Below are 19375 nucleotides of genomic sequence, written 5' to 3' on the forward strand. Positions count from 1 at the left end.
CCACTAAGGAGACAAAATGAGTTCCCTTCCAGGTGCCACCGGACGCAGCTGCCACGTCTGGGGGGGACGGGAGTGTGGGGCAGAGCTCGGATGGGATGGGGTGGGGTGGGGTGGGACGGGCAGCCCCAGGGCAGGAGCCCTGGAACAGCAGGTGGGCACCCACCAAAGAGCAGAGGCTGTTTGCCAGGTGAGCTCCCCTTGCTCTGAGGGCAGGTGTGACACGGCAGCACGCGACAGTGCCATCTGCAGATGGCATCGGGAGCATCAGCTTTGCTGGAGACGAGCAGTTCAGCCAAGTGTTCTCCGGGACAGCAGGCAAATCACTCACGTATTTGTCATGTTTTACTCAGATGCTAAAGCAGCTCCATGTCTTGGGATTAGGGTGTTTGAATTTGTCAGCAAAGCTGAGATGTGAACGAGAGAGGCAGCTGGGTGGAAGCTCCCGCTCTCACACTGCCAGTGTGGTTGTTCCCTCTCTCCTTGGGCAGGGGGGGCTCAGACAGCCGGGCCCCTTCTCTGCAGAATGAGGGAGGTTCATCCAGGGTTGCTGTGAGCAGCCTGGGTAGGTGCAGTTAGTTCAGAGCTTTTGGTGCTCTTCAAGACTTTCAGAAAGACCTTCAACTCTCCAGAGCCCTGAAATTACAAGACATTTAGCTTCACATTCCTGCGACATTGTGAGGTTGACCAAAACATTTGGCTCGTGGAGCTTTACTTCAACCTCTGGTGAATTTTCTTTGAGACAAAATCTACAGAACCCTCCTCTTTTCCTCTCTTGCTGAGTTATGTGTGCTGCTTTTCTTCTGGGACCAAAACCAGAGGAGCTGAAGCGTGCAGAGGAAAAGTCTTCCTGGGTGTTCCTCACGCCACGAAAAATAGAACTGTCAGAGTTACTGCAGGGGAAAGCAGTGCCTCTAACTTGGTCCCCTGTGGCTTAGTGCTGGCTGTGTGTCCCTGCTGGGACAGACCAGCTGATCCAACCAGTCCTTTTGTACCCCACCACTCCAGTGATCACACCCTGGCAGCCAGAGGCCACCACTGGCATGTCCTGCTGCTCCTCTCAGAGGTGGGGACGGGCAGGTCAAAAACCCCCACTCACAAAACCATGACTAAAGTATTAGGAGAACTAGTGGAAGGCACCTGCTCAAGAGCTCACCTGAAATGTGTCCCCATGGTCTTTAACACCTCTTGTCTCAACTTTGCAGCCTGGAAAGGGGACAGTGCTGAAGGAGATGGAAAGGAAGGAATTAACAAGGAAAGTAAAGGAGCTAATTTTTTGTTTCACTTCCTGAGAAATGAAAGAAGATTTTTGCAGCTAATTAATTATTTCTGAAAACACTAGTAATAGCTGCAGGCAATATTAACTTCCAGTTTCCCAATGAGCAAGCATCACTTATGTACTGATTTAAAATTCTAATGTATTTTCATTTGCAGCAGCTCAACTCTAACATGACTCGGGGTCTGGAAAGAGGCCAGAAGAAGTAGCCATGTTTCTGACAGCTTAGTGTCTCCTCAGATGAAGCAGTGGAAAGCAGTGCCCGGATCCTATTGAAGCCTGGGGCAACCAATTATCTCAGCAGAGAGGCTCCAGAGCCCTTGGTTAGTGCTGGGGACGTGGGGAGTTTGTGGTTGCTGAAAGCACAGCGGCGATTTCAAGCTGAGCAGAAAAATCCATTGTGCCAGAGGTTAAACAGCTCTGCTGCTGCTTAAAAACACAGCGTGGGCCCCCAGCCCTGCTGAGAGACACCGAGCTCTGGGGGTTCTGCCTCCTTTTCAAAGAAACCCTACAGCCCATCTGGGGGTAAAACCCAGCCAGGAATGTGGACTGGAATGCAGTGATCCACTGTAATACAATGATTCACTGGAATACAGTGATCCACTGGAACACAGTGATCCATTGGAATACAGTGATCCACCAGCATCTGATCCCCTCCCTGTCCCCGGGGGGAGAGGTGGTGGATTGAAGTCCCACCTCTGCCCCCAGAGCTGAGGCTGGTGGCCACTGGGGGTATGGGGAAGAGGGAAGGTGCTGCTCTGGCTGAGTCTCCAAGGTTGGGTTGGCTTCCCATGGCACTGCTCAGTGACTGAGGGATGTGTCATCCGAGAGAGAGAGCGAAACAGATGGTAGAGGGAGTTACAGTGGGAGGAAAACCCAATTAGAAGTCCCAGCATGGTTTGTGTTAGGGATATGGATCTTATACCTTAAGTAGCAGCCAGGAAAAGAAAAGAGAGGCACCAGGCTTTGTCACCCATGGTGGAGAAAATTCTGGTTCCAGGCAGAGAATGATACTGAAAAAACTTTTGCAAAGCTTCTGGGAGATTATTCTCTGAAGGGAGAGCAAATGAGGGAAATACAACAGGAGGGATGGACTTGGTATGTTCAGAGTGTGGGCTTCGTATTTCAACAGAGGTTTTTTAGCTTCCCCCTCCTGGAAGGATCCTTGATAGTTAAAACAGCAGCCCGGGAGGTGGAAGCCTGTAATCCCATCCCTGGGAATACCCCCAGCCTCTCCTGGCATAAGCACCTTGGCTTATGTCTTGGGGGTCGGTGTCACCCTGTTTTGGACATTCAGAAGTTAATTTTCAGAAGCAGAGAGCATTCCATGAGCGAGGCTCGGGCAACAGAACCTCTCAGCCCCGGCTGCTGTGGAATCCCTCGGCCGTGAGACAGTTCGTGACTTTTTGCCGTGCGCGGGGTCAGGGCAGCAGCTCCGGGGGCTGGAGGTTGTTGTGCTGGGACAGGGCTGGGTGAGGGCGTGGGGGACCCACGCGGGGTTGGCACCACGCGGGGAAAAGCCTCCTCCCTGCGAGGGGGCCGAGCACGGGCTCTCGGAGTCCAGGGACTGTGAAAAGGCTGGAGACAGCGCGTTTCATGCTCTCAGCAAGCCCTTGGGGGATGCTGGACTCAAAACCAGCCGGGAGAGAGTGACTGTGGAAGGGAAACTATTCTGAGCAGGGGCTCATGGGCAGCTCTGTGCGTCCGGAGGGGGGAAAACCAACACCCCAGCCCCGCTCATCTGCGCAGCCTTGAACTCGAGAAGCCTCTCTCTGTGTTTTCCTGTGCTGCCCTTGCACTGTCCCCCTTTGCTCGAGGGCTCCACCGCTGCCCGAGGGATGCCCGCGGCACCTTCCCTGCCCCGGCTCTCCACAAGTGCTGCTCCGCAGGAGAACAGGGTGAGAAAAGAGGGACCGAGCAAGAAAGAGTGAGAGATCTCTGATTTTATTCCCTGACAAAAGGGCTAGGGAATAAAATCAGAAAAATAATTACCAAACAACATATGTAAAAATTAACGTATTTTTGCTTATTCTTTCTCACTGAAAGAGAAAGAGGTTTTTTTTTCTTATATTTCCCCCATTATTCCTACCTGGTACTGCACACTTAATTTTCTTGCTGAACACTGGTTAATGTTAATGAATCACTCTTATGAAATAGATATGTGTTTCCTGAGGGGTGCTCATGGAAAAACGGGTCGAGGTTTAATACAGAACCAGAGCTCAGGCATTCCCAGGCCTCACTGTTATGCCAAAGCCATCAAGTCAGCCCAGGAGCTCACAGCAGCAACCTTGGTAGAAAGGGCTGCCCATCCTTAAAGCTTTTTGCTTTACATGAAAAAAATCCAAGAAATGTTGTTTGGTGAGTTTATTCTGGAACTTATGAGAGTATCAGCTGCACAAACTATTCCTGATGTAGGCATATATTAAGAAAACTGCAACACAGTACAGGGCACTTGGTGTCCTGGAAATTCTCCTTAATTACCTCCGTGTCCATAAAATCTTACTCCAGCTCTGGGTATGGCCCAGTGCATCCTATCCCAGCTTTCATTCATCCACCCTGATACCAGGATAGCAAAAGCTTTTAGTCGGGAAACAGGCACTTGGAGAACTCTTCCTTCACTTTCTCTTAATTTTTGTTACATAAATTCTGTTCTTCCTGGAATAGAGGCTCTGAACTGCTGAACTTGGTCTGAAGTCATCTCAGCTAATGAGCTCATTTACATTAATAGGAAATCAGCTGTTCCTTTTTGCTGGACTCCCAGTGGAGCAGCTGGTGGTCTGCTTTTTCCATGCAGCCATTCCCCTCCACACTGAAATGCCTCAAGAATATTCATTTGCTAGAAAATGCTAATGGAAACCCAAAATTGCTGATGTGAAGAACAAATAAATAGAGAAACCCACGGATTCCTCTGGTCAATTAGACCTTCAGAGAGTGGTCAAATGTTTTGTATATTATTAGATAGCAGTGAATAGCTCTATTCCAACAACCTCATGGCTCTTAATGGCTAATCATAAACCAAACCAAAACAAAACAAAAAACAACAAACAACAGAGCAAAGCAGAGTTAGAGCAATGGTAACATTATTTGGCAGGAGCTGTATTGCAGTTTGGATGTAGCTGCTATAACACAACAGACCAAGACAGGATTCTTTCCCCTCCCTACCCCAGGTGGTCAGCACTGGCTGTTTGGGGAAGAGGTATAAGAAAATCTTACAGAGGACAATTTATGGAATTAATTGTTTTTGCTTTATACCATTAGCTAAAAGGGTTTCTATACCTTCTGCTTAATTAATCCTTTGTCTCGCACCATGATTTTCTTTTATTTAGTTGCCATTTAGAGTGTTTAAACTTCTTGGACATCCAGACTTCCCCATCAGTGGGGTAAGCTCTGGATAACCTCTGTCTCAGGTGCCTGCACTTTGGGAACTTAATTTTTTAGGGCTTTTTTGGCTTCATCAGTTTTTGTCAGAGAAAATAATGTCTCCAGTTTATTGTGTAATCTGCCTATTAAATCTGCCTGTAAAGAGGAGTAAAACTAGACCATGAGCATCTGTGGGAATTCATTCTTGCTAAATAATTTAAATTTACACTTTCTCATGCCTGGATCACTCTTCATCTCAGTGTCTCCAAGCATTTGCCTCTCCACTGTTCAGGACAGTGCTGGGAGCTGCATCACTGTGCTGCTCATTTTAAGACTAATTATCATCAAGGCACGAAACCAACATTTTACATTATGTAATTTTTGTGTTTGCACATAGACCAATTCATTTGAGCTTCAATTATTGCTAACCACATGTCTGCCAACAGTGGAAAAATGGCACTGGATATAGCAAAACATAAACTATTATTATGTGGGTTTTTTTAAAAATCTGAATCTATTTGTATAGATTTAGATATACATCTTTCATGTATCTATAGATATATATCTATAAAATAAATAGATATATAAATAAATGTATAGAGACAAATAAGATAAAAATCTAAAAAATTAGATTAGCAATGTGGATTCATGGTTTAATTATACAGGGATTAAACTGTATGATGCAATGTTGCACACATTTGCTTTTGTTTTACAAAGCTCAGGTTAATTCTCAGTGCTTGTGTTTCCAACCAGAAATCACAAACTTTCATTACTGTGACACATTAGTCTCAGCTTCTGTCTGGGTGGTTGAAAATGATACGCTGGGGCAAAGTTACCTCTAAATGGTCTTGCTTGCTGAATAATAGTGATATTGCATCTCTCAGTAGCCCAGTTTCTTACAGAAAGTAGGAAGGAAGATAAGTAAGTAGAAAGGCAGTATGGAAGAATCTAATCTATATTTTATAAACAGGTGTGTTTTTTTTTCTGAAACACCCCTTGTAAATTATTTATATTATCACTGACTCTTCTGAAATGACTAAAATATATTGAAAACTGACCCTTTCCTCCTGTTTATCTGCGCTGAAACACCTAAACATCCTCCTTGGGTTTGGTGACACAATGCCCGGTTAGGTGGGAGCAGAATGATCCCTGGAGAAGGCAATGACATCCCCCAGAGTGAGGGTTGTGCTGCTCTTCCAGCAGCCCAGCCTCCAGCACTGCACACCAAGCTGAACTCTGGAAAACCTCCACTGGGTTTGTGAAAGAAAGAATTCAAAGTAACACAGTCCAGTGCCCACAGCTGCTCTTCTGGGGTCCCTCTGCCCTCGGGGGGATGGAAATGAGCCCCAGCAGTGCTCAGGGAGGAGTTGCTGGGGCTCCTGTGCCCTGACTCGGGTGTTGTCTCCTTTGCCAGATGGTTTTGTTTAATTAACCTTTGGAATTGTTGGCTGTCGCCTGACTCGGTGTGGGGCAGACACCACCTTGCTCTGGGTGTTTGAAAAACAGATACAGTGGGTTTGTAGGTGGTTTAGAGGAAGGTGTGTAACAAAGAAAGAAAGAAAGAGGTTCCTAGTTTAAGCTAAATAAGAGGAATCAAAGGAAAGTCCATTCAGGTGGGAAGGAAGATCTGGTGAGCTTATTGCTGATGGAGCCAAGAGAAAAGAGATGGCCTGAGGATCTGAGCTGGAGGAGAAGGAGAAAGGGAGAGAAAAAACTCCTGCATTTCATTAATCTGTATAAAGTCTGGAAATGATATATGGTGTTGGTAGAAAATTAAATCTACTGATGTTGGCCCCAGTAACATTTGGCAGCTGGTGCCTGAGGTGATGCCAGGGCTGGTGCTGTGCAGGCAGGGATGGCTCCAGTGCTGAGCTGCCTCTGGACATGTGGGCTGGGAGGCATCCCTGCTTTCCCCTTCTGCCTGTGCTTTGCTTTAACCTGCTCTAGTCAGTGCCTTGGCTTGGCATAAAGCACGTGCAGATCACAGGGCTGAGGGGATGTGGGGTGGAGGGCTTAGGCAAGGTGAAGGTAAGTCTCTGTAGTGTGTCTTAACTAGGGCAAAAATATTTCCTATCTGTAGATTCAGCACACAAGGATGAACCACCACGCCTCAGCAGACAGGCATTATTTTAATTGACTTGATAAAGTAAATCAGCTCATAGAGAAAACCTCCTTGGACAATCTAATTACAGATACTGGGCTATAACTCAGGAGCTTGCATGGTCTGGCTGGCAGGCAAATAACAAGAGAAGCCATTAGCAGAAAGTGAAAGAGGAAGATGTTATAAGAATCTCTCCACTTTCTAATTCTTCATTTGTAAACTTCCCTTCAAGTTCAGTGCCTTAGTCTTGTTAGATGTCACTGTCATTACCTGCAATGAAACAGTCAACTGATCAATTAGATTTTTCTTATAAAGGTCTTACTAAACTGAAAACGAACACAAGTAAATGCAGAACCATGTCATTAAATGCATGGACTTTTGTGAGATTTGTCCATTTGTGCATTTAACTTTCTGGTTTCCATTTGCAATTGTGATGGCTGCCTAAAATAAGATATAGAACTGTGTACTCAGTCTTTTTCCTTGGATTTGTCTGTGCAGGAACCTGTAAGGGTCAGAGTGCAGAACATGCATGGTCTGGGTAGGAAGGTGTGTTTACTTGTTCTTTTGATATTTTTTAATGGTCATATATCAGTGTCTCCATAAATCAGGGGGTTCAGGTCAGAGCTTTGAGGACTATTACACAGAAACTGTATTCCAATATAAAACAACATTTGATGTAATAAACTCAAAGAAAATATTCCCAAGCAGTTTGAATTATGTTTGCTCTGATGACTTGCATAATTTAACCAACCCAGTCTGATGGAGCAGAAAACCACAGTGGGTCTCACAAGAAACCCACTTCTGTCTCAAGCAGCAGCCAAAGCAGCCTGTCTGTCCAGTTCTCACACCCAAAGCTCCTCGTCTCCAAACCTCAGCTGTTCTCCCACCTGCGCCTGGTTCTGCATCTGTACAATTGCATGATCAAGATGCTGATTGCCCTGCATGGCCAGTGTGACAGGGGACACGTGTGTGACAGGGGACACGTGTGTGACAGGGGACACGTGTGTGACAGGGACCATGTGTGTGACAGGGGACACGTGTGTGATAGGGGACATGTGTGTGACAGGGGACATGTGTGTGACAGGGGACACGTGTGTGAGAGGGACCATGTGTGTGACAGGGACAATGTGTGTGAGAGGGACCATGTGTGTGACAGGGACAATGTGTGTGACAGGGGACATGTGTGTGAGAGGGACCACATGTGTGAGAGGGACCACATGTGTGACAGGGACCATGTGTATGACAGGGACAATGTGTGTGACAGGGACCACATGTGTGACAGAGAGCACATTTGTGACAGGGACCACATGTGTGACAGGGACCACGTGTGTGCTGCACATCCCTGGTCTGTGCACAGAGGAGCTGGGCGAGGCCCCGGTCCCTGGACCTGGCTGTGGTGCTGGGAGATGCATATGGGTTTTGTCCATGTAGGGTGAGGACTGAAGGTTTGTGCACTGGATCTGTCAGACTTTCAACAGGAGGTGTCAGGCTCGGCACTGCTTTCCTGAATCACGGCCTTATCCGTGAGCAAATAACATATGTCTAAACCTGCTGTCAGCTGCAATGAGCTGAAGCCGAAGCTCAGTGCCAGCGGATCAGAGTTGTATTTTTGGCCAGTGTATGTGACCATGAAACAGAGCAATGAAGGCTTTGGGTTTATCCATACCTTTTTATTTATTTCTGTAGGCTGTAGTAAGGGACCATTGCTTTAAAACCCTTAGACATTTGGACATATTTTACAAGACAGTACAGTTTCTGAATGTCACACATTGATCACAGTTTCATACTACTACATGCATATAAAGACACGGATTTTTATTTTTTTTTAATAATTTGTTTACGGAAACAACCGGAGAGGTCAATAAACTTCAACAAAGAATGACTAAATCAAAGTTACAAAAAATGTAAGACTCTAAGTACACTAGTATATGGCTAATGTTGCTATAATCACCCCAAAGTGCCAGGGCATGGAAACATTTCTCAAAAGGGAAGAAAACATCTGCTGGCACATTGCCCCTCGGGTGGATCCAATATAACCCAATGAAGAGATTGTGCAAGAGGTGCAGGATCTGCTGGGCTGTCAGGCACAAGCACTGCCCTTCCTTACAGACACACTGACCCGGGTTCCCCATTGCTTCCCCACTGCACAGGTTATAAAATAACCAAAGTGCAAGGTAAGGGAGAAACCGGTCCCAGTCTGCCCTTTCTGGGTCAGTCGCTTTCAATTTCCAGCCACAAAAGCAATTCCATCTCCGTGCACCAGCAGAGGCACAGGAAACACATTTTCCAGTTTTTATTTGTTGTTAAATATCACATATTTTCTTTTAAAAGGAACCCCACAGCTTTCCTATCCTTCAGTGACTAGGGATGCTCAGCTGCTGCCCTTTGGAGGTGTCACTGGGAAGCCCTTACCTGGGCTCGGGGGCCCTGCAGGTCCAGCAGCTGCCCTGGGCTTTTGGACAAGGAGGGTCTGAGGCTGCTCCCGGCCCTGGGAAATGTGGAGCAGCCCCATGTGCAGCACAGCCCCGGGTCCTCCTCTGGGCGTGGAGTCGTCGTTAATCAGCACTTGTAACAGTGCCCCTCTGATGTTTTCTCCCCTTTCAGGAACTGCTTTCCCCTGCCTGATGAGAGAGCAGGATTCTGCTGCAGGAGGTTGGGGTGTATTTTTTTAATGCTAATCTAGTTGGAAAGCGAGTTTGGTTGGTAGCTGTGGCTGGCCTTTCTGAGTACAGTACCATGGCTTCAAAATTCAAAGTAACATGGAGATGCTGCTCCCCCATCCCCCAAGCACACTAGTGGGGAATGGTTCAATGCAAAAGCAATTTTCTGCACCCACCACCAAAAAGCCAGAGAAAGGGGAAAAAAATGTTCTTCTTTGTCACAAGGCAACAAAAGTGACATAAACAAAACAAATCACAGGGGCAGGAGCCAACGGAACGTGGCTAATGGTACATGGAGGCAGTGAAACATTGCAGGAAGAAGAGCCATAAAGGGCAGAGCTCCTGAATGAAATAGAGAGAGTAGAGAAGAATGGGTGAATTGCCTCAAATGCTGGTTACCAACAGGACCAGAGGTTGTGCCACAATCCAAGGTAACCATTGGCCCATGTGCTAGTGGTGTCCTCCCAGCATCAGTAAGCCCCTGGACCGAGGGCTGAGGGTGTTGAACCGTGGGGCTGGGCTTGTGGTCCTGCTGTAGGGACAGTCACCTGTGAATTTGGGATGGCACTTGTGGCATCAAGTCCACAATGAGTGAGCTGACGTGGACGGATGCTCAGTCAAGTTTGGAATGACGTTTGTCATCCTCTTGACTGAAGGATTTGCTCCTTTCCCAGGCTTTCACTGACCTGCCTCTATTTCCCATTCTCTCACACCATTGGTTTCCTTGGAGGTACTGTGGGCAGACACCTCCAACCCTGAGGTCATACAAAGCTATTAGTTTTCCATTAGTTTTTAGAGATATGGGTCCAAATTCTTTACTGGTCTAAATGGGCTTTTACTTACAGCAGCAAAGAATTTGGCATTTCATGCAAATTTGGTTCCCTGGCTTCCATGAGGCTCTAGTTTGGAGGGGTCTTTGTACTGAGTCCAGCCTGATTATTAATTTCTGAAGGTAGTGTCACTGCAGTCTTGAAAAGACCCCTTTAAAAACAAAGGTTAATCCTTGTTCAGTCCTACAGAGCATCAATAGTATTATTTCTAGTTAAAAAGAAAAAGGAAGCTTTTGCTTTCTCTTCTAAGCCTCTAGACTGAAAACTTCTTGTGCGATGAAGCCAGAATCAAGCAAAGCAAAATTCTGAGTAGTATTTACAGATATGAACATTTGTGGCACCCAACCATTGGTGTCAAAGGACACTTATTGTGGCTTAGGTAACACCAGCAACAAAGGGGATACACACCCTGGATGCAGACTTTCAGTTTTCCTAAGGTTTCCTTTGTCTGACCAAGACAAAGTTTCAGTGCAAGAGCCTAAATGTGATCAGCATGGGGTATGAGACACATGCTGGAAAATAAACATCTCTTCTTCAAGATGGATGGTTGGTATTTGGGGCATTCCTGTCCTGGTATGGGAGGTTGAAGTTAAGACTGGTGTGACTGGAAGCTTTCTATGGTTTTGTTGACTATGCTCAAACAAACCTGACATGGAAGGTGCCTTTTGAAGGGACCTTTAATGTGACTGTTGATGACAGATATGGGGGGCTATTGCATTAATTGCTTCCCAGAACAGAAAAATCCTACCCAGCTTTAATATCTTCATGTGTGAACAGGCCTTGCTGATAATTAATAACATGCAAACCTGGGTCTACTGGTTATTCCATTCATTCGAGTGGTATCTGGACTTTCTGAAACACACATTTTCCCAAATTAAATCTGTTTCAGGTTTATCGGCTACTGTGGTGGGCATGTAGGAAAATCACACAAGCAAACAAAAGGAAATGGAACCAGAACTCCATCTTTGGCAAAAACATGGTCACTGACCAGACTAGTGGGTGCATTCAAAAGGAGATGTCTGTGCAGAGCTACAGAGTGGGTCTGAAGCTCTTCATCATGCTGAACTTCACCAGGCCATGAGATAGCTTCAGGATACACATTTATCTCATGGACTTTTTATTCAGTTTCTGTGAGGGTACAGCTGTAAAGGGAGCAAGGAGGATCATTTAGTAAGCAGGTACATGGACAAACTTGACCATAACTAAATCAAAATCCCTTTCTGAATGTTTACGTTCAGGTTGCTCATTCCTCCGTAATTTTTTCTCATCTCCTGATTTTCTCTGGGACCAAAAATAAAAACTCCAAAAGCCAGTGGGAAATGAAAGTCTTGACACTTCTGTTTTAAACCCAGGAAAAACTCCCCTGAAGGTGGGAGCGCTGCCTGATTCAAATCCTGTCTCTTCTTTATGTTCTCAGCTTAATCACTGTGCATCTGGAAGAACACTGCAGCCAGTGGCGTTGGCTGACACCTCCCCTGCCATCACCGAGGGCAGGGTCTGGCCCGCTCTGTGTTTCTCAGAAGGAACATCTCAGTTTCCAGAGGCAGTCTCTGGTTAGTTTTAAGTGCCACAAACAGGAAAATACAAAAACATGACAACATCAGACAAACTCCGCGACCTTTCGCAGACGCACTTCCAGGAGGGGACGTTGCAGGTGTTTATCAGAACAGAAGAAAATAATGACAACAGAAAGGTTGAGGGGATCAGCTGTGTAAATGAACACCAAGAAAGCATCTAATATATTATTCTGTAATACAAAAAGAAGAAATCTGACTTGATCGCCCTATTATAAATTTGCTAAAAATACAGATATATATTTATATTTTTATATATATATAATTAATTTTTTTTTTTTTAAATCTGAACAGAAAAATAGACTACTCTGGAATGCATGAAAGTCACATGACTTTTCCATACATCAGATACTTATAAAGCCAACACAATGGCAAGCAGGAGGTACAGAGGTAACTAGAACTTCTGTACTTTATTCAAGAACTATTTAAAGCCATATTCTCCCCAAGCGGGTGATCCGAAAGCAACCCAAGGTAACACTAGTTCAGTCTGATTACCGTAAGCAGAAGTGACTGCCCGAACATGAAGGGGTTGGAGCTAATTTGGAGTGACCAGGGAAGGCCAAGTCCCCACGTTGTTCCCGTCTGGACTGTGCAGGAGGGCACTGGTGCCTCCATCGCCCGACTACTTTATTCAGTAATTCTACAATTCTCTTTAAAATGAGGTGTCAAAAACTAGTGGAGGTCATGTTATGTGGAGCTTACCAACAGAGAGAGAACGTGGCTTTAGAGACCTTGTCTTTGCAATGAGTTTTTACATACCCTTGCTATTGACTATAAACTGTACCAGTCATAATTCTGTCAAGACATAAATATACAATAGGTACAAATATTAACAATACATTACAATTTTACAGAAGAGAATACTGTTTTCCTTAGAAATGTGTATCTTATTAGCTGCAAGGGAAGAAAAGGCTACAGTTTATCACAGCCATAGTTGCCAAAGAAACCGACGGCCTCGGATGTGTTTCTGCGTGACTCGCACAGGCGGAAATTCCCCGGCATTTGACACACGGCACGTTCAGGAAGGGAATGTGCGTTCCACGGGTTTTCTTTTCCTCTCTCTCTCTCTTTTTTTTTTTTCCTCCTCTCTTCTACCTTTATTGACTCTCGAACCTTTCAGAAAAATGTGGATTTCACAGGAGACTCTTTTGTTTTGGGTTGTTTTCTGTTTTTTGTTTTTTGTTTTTGTTTTTGTTTTTGTTTTTTCCATAAGTGTGCTTAGGTGAAGTTTCTAAGAAAAGGCACTGAGAAATCTACTGCAATGTCACGGCTTTTTTTCCTCTGTTCAAGGCTAAAACTCAAAGAATCTTTGCCTCTTGGTTAAGAAAACTGCACCCACTCCTTCCACATATATATATATGTTCTATATATATATTTATAGATATGCATTAAAAACAACGTTGATGGTGTAGGATACAAGCAAGCGCAGACATCACACATACATAGTCCTTTCAGGTGTGAAGTCTTCTGCAGCAGCAGGTGAGGCTCTGTCAGCTTGCTTGACACATGGTGCACAGTAAATTCGCAGACCTGAATGCCAAATATCAGTGATTAAACTGCATGCTTTAATCAGGAGATACTGCATGCAGGAGATACTGCCTATTTTCCCCAAATGTTATGAACTTTGGGAAACATGTTATCAAACAAACTATAAAATTAAATTGTCTTTCTAGGGTCTATAGGATTTGGTGAGCATTATGTTTTCAAAGCACTGCCTTTCCTTTGCAATGAGTACAGATTTAGTCTATCACAGCTTTAGGTTAGAGTAGATTTCCCAGTGCTTACATTATATATATGTGTATTATGCACACACACACATATATAGATACATACTTCATATTCAGACTTTATTTCATTAAAATAAATTAAACATACTTCCTTTTTAATTGGGCACAAAATGAGAGCTACATCTTCATACACAAATAAGAAAGAAATGCTCTTCAAGCATATTATATGCTTAATTTTTAATTATTTGCTTTCTATAAGAAATCTATAGGACTTTGGCTATTCAGACTTAAAAGGTAGATTTTTAATGATACTTTTGAATTTGGCTTTCAAAAGTGACTCAATAAAATGCTACTTTAAAGGTAGGACTAAATAGATGACATAAGGTGTGTGTCATGAGCGATCACACAAGGCAGACAGAGGGCCTTTGGTTACAAGGAGAGTTGCACCAGTTGATTATCAGATAAAAAATGATAGAATTGTTGATCTATACATTTTTGTCAGTGCCATCTGTAAACCAAATACATCAATTTGGATGAGAGTGTGGTAAATACTACACTATATGGCTATATTTAAATATGTTCACTTTTGTGATATGTAAAATATGACTTTTTTTTCCACATGAAAGCATCAGCTCTAAAAATATTTAACTTGGAAATCACAATTACTTACTTTATCAAAAAAATTTTCCCTGATTTTTCTTCTTTTTACAGTTGTGCAGATGGCAGACATGAATGATCACTAAAACACAGAGATTATGTTAAGACTGTTCTCCTTAAGATTTCTCGTTGCTGCTCCGTGGCCTCAGAAAGCCACAGAATAAATCAGTATTTAAAGCTTATCTGCTGGAAAGTCACTTCACTTTTTCATGTCAGCTCAATCTTAACTAGTATCTCAGCAACACGTCGGTTCCTCTAAGTACACTTGTATTTACTATGGCCAAATCCTAAAGTCCTTCACCGGGCAAAGAGCCCACCCAGAGGAACGGTGGTTTAGGCTGCGGGAAGGCAGAGTAAAAGCGAACAAACCTCAGGAACTGGCCCTGTGTAAATACCCTGTGGAGCACACGGTGCCTGGGACTTCTTTTGGGTACCTTCCGCGTCACTCTTTGCGAGGTCTCTCGCTGCGGGCGGGTAATTCCTGAGGGGGTGGCTCAGGTCTTACTCTCGCGCCTTCCCGGGGGTCTCGCCTTGCAAGGGCGGCTCTGAGCGGGTCCCTGGGCTGGTCCCACCGCCCGGGGCCGGGGTGGGCTGAGCAGAGCAGAGTCACTCCACCGTGTGTACAGTTTGTGCCGAGGAGACACCTAACAAAGCTCTCACCGCAACCCACGGTAGTTGCTAAAACAGGTATGTGCTTATTGCTTTTGTCCGTACATGCTGCATTCACCACTAGGGTTACAGACAGGAGTGCGGCACGGCCTGGACGGACAGACGGTACATTCAGGACTAACCAACGGCTTGGTTTTGCAATAGGAAGGAACAAAACGCAGCGGACTCGAGCGGCTTGGGGGGGGTCTTCCTCCCACCTGTGCCTCCGCTCCCGCGTCCCGTGTCTCAGCTCGTCCCCGGACCTGCTGCCTGCAGATCGCTACACGCCCCGGCAGAGCTCGGAATAGGTCAGGAAACGCTCGTCGACAGTTATTTACAGTTGAGTTTTACAGTAGAAACAGAGAACAACAGAAAAGGTTACCATCACAGTTATCACAGGACAGGTTGTGACTTGCTACAGGCGTGTAACAAATCACAGTCACAACAGGAGGCACAAATTAAAGTAGTGCTTGGTTAAAGTGCTTGATTGTTACACTCTGCTATCCTACTCCAGCATTGCAACAACGACAACAAAAAGTCAACGTAAAGTGCTTTTCCCCCCCAAGATTAAAAACCAAAGACAAATTATTTCCTACACAATTTGACATAACTTTATTGAAACAATAATATTTTAAAAACCTAGGCTGGTGGCTGCTAGTTCTGTTCACTTAAAATGGTCAGATCTTTTTTTTTTTTTTCTCTTTTTTTTTTTTTTTCTCGTTTCACTTAAAAATGACTGGATGCTATTAAAACGTCAGGCCTGACTCTCCTGCCTCTCGCAGCTCCTTCATGCCATGGCTCTGCAGGAGCCTCTCCTGTCCAACCTCCTGGCGAGAGGGAGCACAGCCAGGCCCGGGACGGGTCACTAACAAATCCCTCTTTTTGCATATTTATGTAACACTTGCATATCTTTCACTGCGCTGCTTGGGCGCAAAAAGCTTCGGACCAACCTGTTCCTCTCCTACGCCAAGGGCGAGACTCTGGCTGGCGCCTGGAGTCGGCGGGCGGGCTGGAAGGGGGGGCCAGGCAGCCGTCCCGGTGCCCCCGGCACGTACCGGGGGTCCGGCCACGCTCACCGTCCCCGCGGGCAGCGCAGCCACATCTCCCTCCCCACCGAGGGCGAGAGCCGAGCTCTCCTTCCAGCCCTGCGCTCCCCGGCACCGGGAAGGGGGTCTGGCTGCGGTGCCCCTGGAGAGTCCTGCTTCTGCATGGCTCCTTCACACCTTCCCACGTGGGCTGTGGGCCCCCGAGGGCCACGCGCTGGCCCTGGGGCAGGTACCGGCTTTTAGCAGAGGGTCAGTGCAAGTTTCACTATGTCCTAGGGGATGTTTGGGATTAGATACAAGTGGTGCAACTCACCCTGCTGATATTTCAAAAGAAAACATCAGGTCCTACAGGATATCGGATTGTTAAACACACAGAGAGCATTTTAATAATTGGTTTCTCTAGACCATTATTTGTTTTAAATGGTTTTCACTCGGATTTTCCAATAATGCAAGTGTTCCCTGTTACCTTCAGACATAATATCCATCAGAGAAAGCTGTAGATGGGGAACAGCTGCCCTGAAGCAGTGAGCATTGTGTTTTTGAAAGCTTTATACCAACCCCAGCAATTTATTCCAGAGTTCAAATCTGGCTGCCTTGGCATCCTTTATGGAACTAACGCAAATCAGATGTTAATATTTCCAAAAGGAGCTCTAGCGTTCAAGGGGAATGGATGGATATTTGGTCACATTGGCTTCACTGGACAACATGAAAGGAGATCAATGTGTGATCATGATTTGCAATCCTTATTTTTGACTGATGTGGGCAATGTCTTTAGAGTTGTTTCAGAGAAGGACATTTTCACAAACCCACACTGGACCTCCCCCAGACTTTTAGAAACAAGTGGCTTGTTTCAGCCAAGTTCATGCCATGCAGAAGCTCTTTTGTTTGTGTTGACTGTAAAGACATTCCTTTAAACTTTCAGTAAGTTCTTTTGGAGCCCACCTCAGATGCTTTGATCATGTGTGTTAGCATGTCCTCCACTGCCTGGTAATACATGGACTTCTGGGGAAATGTGATTTTCTAGTCTGACAGTCTCCTGATTGCCCTGGGTTCTTCCAGTGATACCTTCCATAGAGTAAATGCAGTTCTGCCCTATCAGCTTAGGGGAGGTGGGTAAAGCAGCAGCTTCTAGATGGTTCTTCTCTGTTCTATAAACATGGTCCTTTTGCTTTAGATAGCCACTGTTTGTAACATTGTACTTGGGACTCACATTTCCGGGCGGACTTGAATCGTACATCAGCTGACCTTCGTCATCAGTGTCAGCGTCTATATATTTGTGTATACCAGCATCATGGAAGTTGAAAGCTATGGCTGCCTGTGACTCCGGTGACTTTGGGGGGGTTCTCGCACTCGCAGTTGTGTAGATTGAGGGTTCTGGGCTCATGAGAGATCTGTCAGAGAGTAAGGAAGTATCTGTGGCAGCAGCAGCTCCCCGGCTCTTGAGAGAGTCTGGATATATCCTCAGTACATTTGATGCTGGTACTAATGTGCTGGTGTCCTCTTCCATGAAGTTGACTTTCAGAGATCTTAGTTTTAAAGGGTTACTGGCCTTTATGGAGCTTTTGGGGCTTTCAATGAAAAAAGCAGAACGGTGGCTGCCTTCGGAGCTCGGGTTCATTTCCACATACTTGGCACCGCTCCCCTCTGGCCTGCTCTGCTCCTGGATGACGTTGATGCCGCCCTTGCAGGGCAGGGTGGTGAGCGGGCTGTGGGAGAACCGCCCGGAGTCAGGGAACTCTGCCGCACAGCTTATGAAGCTGTCGATGCTGGACATGCTCCTCATGTCAACGATCCCATCAGTGCGGGTTGTCAGCAGGGGCACCATAGGGCCGGGAAGGGTTTCCATTTCTAGCTCTTCCTTTTGCCTTCCAGGTTGACTCGACTCTTTAGTGTTAAGGTTTGGCTGGGACTGAGTCTTTGCCATTTTGTTGTACATGTCCTCAAGCTGTTGGACGTTCAAGTGCTGGGGACTTGAAGATGACCTGGCTTTTTCTGGGGATCCTGGTTCCTTAGTTTCAAAAGATTTACTAGAGCTAGTTTCAGAAAGGGTTCTCTTGGTCCATTTCCATTTGCTGGGAGATAAATGATTGTCCTGAACTTTATCCTTTTTGGTTATGCTTTCTCCATTCTTTTCAACCACAATGTCCATGAGTTCTATGCTGCGGGCAAAAGCATCCTTCATGTTCATGGAAACAATACTACCATTCCTTTTTGCTCTTTCAAGAGCTTCCCTGCGCTTAATGGCTTTCTCCTGCCTCTTCTGCTCTTTGTAAAACTCAGAGAAGTTATTGACAATAATTGGGATGGGAAGAGCAATCACCAGCACACCAGCAATGCAGCACAGTCCTCCTACTATTTTACCTAAAAGAGTTTTGGGGTAGATGTCTCCGTAGCCTACTGTTGTCATGGTGATTGTTGCCCACCAGAAGGAAGCTGGGATGCTCTTGAATTTTGTATCATCCTCATCCTTTTCTGCAAAAAACACTAAACTGGAAAAGATCATAATGCCCATGGCCAAAAACAAGATGAGTAATCCAAGCTCATTGTAACTTCTCCTGAGTGTAAACCCCAAGGACTGTAAACCCGTTGAGTGCCGGGCGAGCTTTAGAATCCGGAGTATCCTCATAATCCGAAATATTTGGACCACTCGTCGTACATTTTGGAACTGAAGTACACTTTTATTGGATTCAGTGAGGAAGATAGTGACATAGTAGGGTAAGATAGCCAGCAAATCTATAGCATTCAGGGGGCCTTTGAAAAACTTCCACTTCTTAGGCGAGGAGAGGAACCGCAGGAGGTATTCCATTGTAAACCATGCAATGCACACTGCTTCCACGTGGGCAAGCTGGGGGTTATCTGTGGTCTGCCCAAATTCATCCATGCCTTGTAGTTCAGGAAGTGTGTTAAGGGACAAGGCAATTGTAGATAGTACAATAAACATGATGGAAATGATTGCCAAAATCTGGAAAGGAAAGAGAAAACAGTGAGTTCATCTCAGAATATATTATGCTATCGCTGCCGTTAACACATGGCTGTATTTTCACTTACACACTGCAAGACTAATTTTTCTCAGTGCACAGAAGTCAGATAACCAATGCACCCTGAGCTGATTTTATTTTGGAAGCTGTTTTAGTTATGGCAGATGCATAAAGAAGATAAAACATCTACTTCAACTCCTGTGCCTTCATCTCCACGTAGTCAAGGAACACATACCCAGCCACCAGGAAGCCAGGAGGACGCCAGGAGGGCTGTGAAGCAGTTCACAGCAGGAGCTTTTGAGTAACTACTAATTAGGTGCCCAACAAAGCCCATCTGGACAACAGGCTCTGAAATTCAAGCAAGAAGGAATGCAACTGTGAATATACAATTCGATCAGAGTAGTGTCCTCCAGTTAATGCACAGTTACAGCTGTAATTTTGGGTGCTTATGGCTAATTACAGAGATGTGTGTACAATTCTACTACGTAAGTGTACAAATAATACACTCTTGTTTAATGACT

The 19375-nt window shown here is 45.4% G+C and overlaps 1 protein-coding gene across 1 annotated transcript in view; it reads right to left on the reverse strand.

Moving 5' to 3' along the window:
• Positions 1 to 14639: 14639 nt before the first annotated feature.
• Positions 14640 to 19375, reverse strand: part of KCNB1 (potassium voltage-gated channel subfamily B member 1) — a 108643-nt gene continuing 103907 nt past the window's right edge. The window contains exon 2 of the mRNA XM_008921689.3: positions 14640 to 18838. Within this exon, the coding sequence (XP_008919937.3) occupies positions 16820 to 18838 (2019 nt within the window). The 3' untranslated portion in view covers positions 14640 to 16819. The remainder of the gene's footprint in view (positions 18839 to 19375) is intronic.

Source organism: Manacus vitellinus, unplaced genomic scaffold, assembly GCF_001715985.3.
Source record: "Manacus vitellinus isolate BGI_N305 unplaced genomic scaffold, ASM171598v3 scaffold_26_pilon, whole genome shotgun sequence".
In the NCBI taxonomy this organism is placed as follows: domain Eukaryota; kingdom Metazoa; phylum Chordata; class Aves; order Passeriformes; family Pipridae; genus Manacus; species Manacus vitellinus.